Genomic DNA, 2,463 nt, shown 5'->3' with positions numbered 1-2,463 from the left:
TCTCTGCAATTATAGCTTGCTGTAATTTCCTGCACATAGCTCTTTTTTCATGCCAAAGCTTGGCTAAACATAGTAGAATATGAGAGAAAGCTTAAGGGATGAATTAGGGGCAATTTAGGGGTTGTTTCCAAGCTTAGAAGCTTGCTGTAATTTCCTGCACACAGGCAAAATTTCATACCGAGAGCGAAGCTTTGCTTCGTGGCATGCTCTCACATCATATTTATTCATGTAGCGGACTATTTTGGGCTGAAAACAGTGCCATGCTTGCTACACATCAAATAGGGTTCATAATCTTACATATGCTAGTCGATAGGGATAATCTTTCACGATGGTTTCCTTCCTTGAGCTCTCTAATTGATGTAGAAAGCCTCCGTCTTCATCTTCTTCATGATGATATGGTTGTTCCTTGGCTTCACTTTCGAAAGATGTTCTTCTTCTTCATTTTGCTCACATGGTCTCCTTTGTAAGCAACATACACACACAAGAGAGAGAGAGAGAGAGAGAGAGAGAGTGTGTGTGTGTGTGTGTGTGTATGTGTGTGTTCACCTTGGCTATGGTGTCCTTGATCTCCACAGGAGAGAAGAAGCAAGCATGCAAGAGAGGGAAGAGAGAGAGAGCAACTTGTGTCCACAAAACCCATAAATGGGAGCCTCCAAGAATGTGCCTCCTCAAGAGAGGGAGAGATTCATACACTTGACAGCCACACATGCTATAGAGATAGAGTGTGTGTGTGTGGTTCTTGGTTACTCAACCACTTGCATGCACCCGATTTGTGACATGTGTCACTCATTTAACTCGAGATCACTTGAACTTAAAAATATCTTGACTAGAGTCTTTGTTCCCTATGCATGTCATATGCATGCATAGCATTTCGCGAGCCGCATCCATCCATATCACTCTTGTAAGCTTGCATGTCGCATGCATGCCTTGCATGTCACATGCATGCGTTGCATGTTGCATGCATGTGTGTTGCATGCATTTGCATGTCATATATTCAACTCATCTACACTGAATGGACTACTCATATTGACTTGCATGTCATATTCTACTCACTCTGCTAGCTCATAGCTCACTTAGTGAGCTAAGGAGCTACTATGAGCTAGTGTGAGCTAGTGTAAGAGTACACTTAGTTACTTTCATAGTCTTTTAGTCAGTCCAACTGAACTAAAAGTGTGTGAAGTGTGCTCCCACACTCACACACTCATCATACACATAGTCTTTCATATTCATAGCTTAGACTGTATACACCAGGCATCCTTAATTATACTCTAAGTAGAATCCCATCTTACCATTTTCCTTCTTTATACTTGTGTACACATCCTACTCATAATCATAAGTTCAGAACTTGTTCATATAAAACCTATTCCTACATTCATACACATTAGTTCATAGACATAACATTTCATTAGTAACCTTAGCAAGATGATGAAATAATAGCATTTTATTTGCCATGAAAGATCTAAATAGTTACACTCCCCCCACTTAATCTTCAGTTGTCCTCAATTGAAAAGCATCTTCATAAGTGGTAATGAGGTGAGGGTAATCAATTAAATCAGTCTTATCCATCCATTTCACATCCAAGGTTGTGTAATTCTTAAAGTTAACCAAATACTTGTGTTGTATTTGGCCTCCCTTAAGCTTGCAATCCTTGTGAAACACAATTTGTTCCGGGTGAATAAGTTCTTCAAGCTCATCCACTTCCAGTGGATCCTCCATACTTGGCTCGGTTGGCATAGGCCCCTCGTAAAGTCGCAAAAGACTTACATGAAATGCGTTATGGATCTTCCAATGGGAGGGTAATCCCAAACGGAAAGATACATCATTGATCTTCTCAATAATCTGAAAAGGTCCATAATGGCGATTTGCAAGCTTAATCGCTTTGCCCTCTTTGCCTAGTTGCTTGCGTAATCGTGCCTTTTCAAACTTAAGAAGAACCCATTGTCCTTCCTTGAGATCTAAAGGACGGCGTTTCTTATCAGCTGCTTTCTTGTGCTTTTCTTGTGTCCTTGAGATAGCTCTTTTGACCTGTTCATAAGCGGTATCTAAATCCCTTACATATTCATCCATAGCAAAGATTTTATCGTTTGTGCGTAGAATAGGGGGAAGTAGAACCTTTCCATAAATTACCTCAAAAGGTGCCTTACCTGTAGAAGAATGCACCGTATTGTTGTAGGCGAATTCGACTAGAGGAAGGCACTTTTCCCAACTGGTGCGTTGATCGAAAACATAACACTTGAGTAAATCAAGCACTGTTGAGTTGGCTATCTCGCTCTAGGCATCCATTTGAGGATGATACGCCGAAGAAAATTTTAATTGTGTTCCCATATTTTCAAAATGTGCTCTCCAAAAGAGACTTGTCGTACGGGGATCACGATCACCAATAATTGATGTAGGCAGCCCATGATGTTTGAAAATATGTGCAAGAAAAAGTTTCGCCATATGATCAGGTTTGATCATTTTTCT

The 2,463-nt window shown here is 40.4% G+C and overlaps 1 protein-coding gene across 1 annotated transcript; it reads right to left on the bottom strand.

The window, feature by feature from the left end:
- Positions 1–1,482: 1,482 nt before the first annotated feature.
- Positions 1,483–2,067, bottom strand: LOC148039368 (uncharacterized). The gene has a single exon (XM_087675340.1). The coding sequence runs from the start codon at positions 2,065–2,067 to the stop codon at positions 1,483–1,485; it is 585 nt and encodes a 194-aa protein (XP_087531466.1).
- Positions 2,068–2,463: the final 396 nt, after the last annotated feature.

Source organism: Lygodium microphyllum, chromosome 3 (genome assembly GCF_053477565.2).
Source record: "Lygodium microphyllum isolate KBCC chromosome 3, Lygodium_microphyllum_v1.1.10, whole genome shotgun sequence".
NCBI classification, from domain to species: domain Eukaryota; kingdom Viridiplantae; phylum Streptophyta; class Polypodiopsida; order Schizaeales; family Lygodiaceae; genus Lygodium; species Lygodium microphyllum.
Note: the sequence above shows the minus strand (reverse complement) of the source record. Positions and strands in the feature narration are given on the sequence as shown.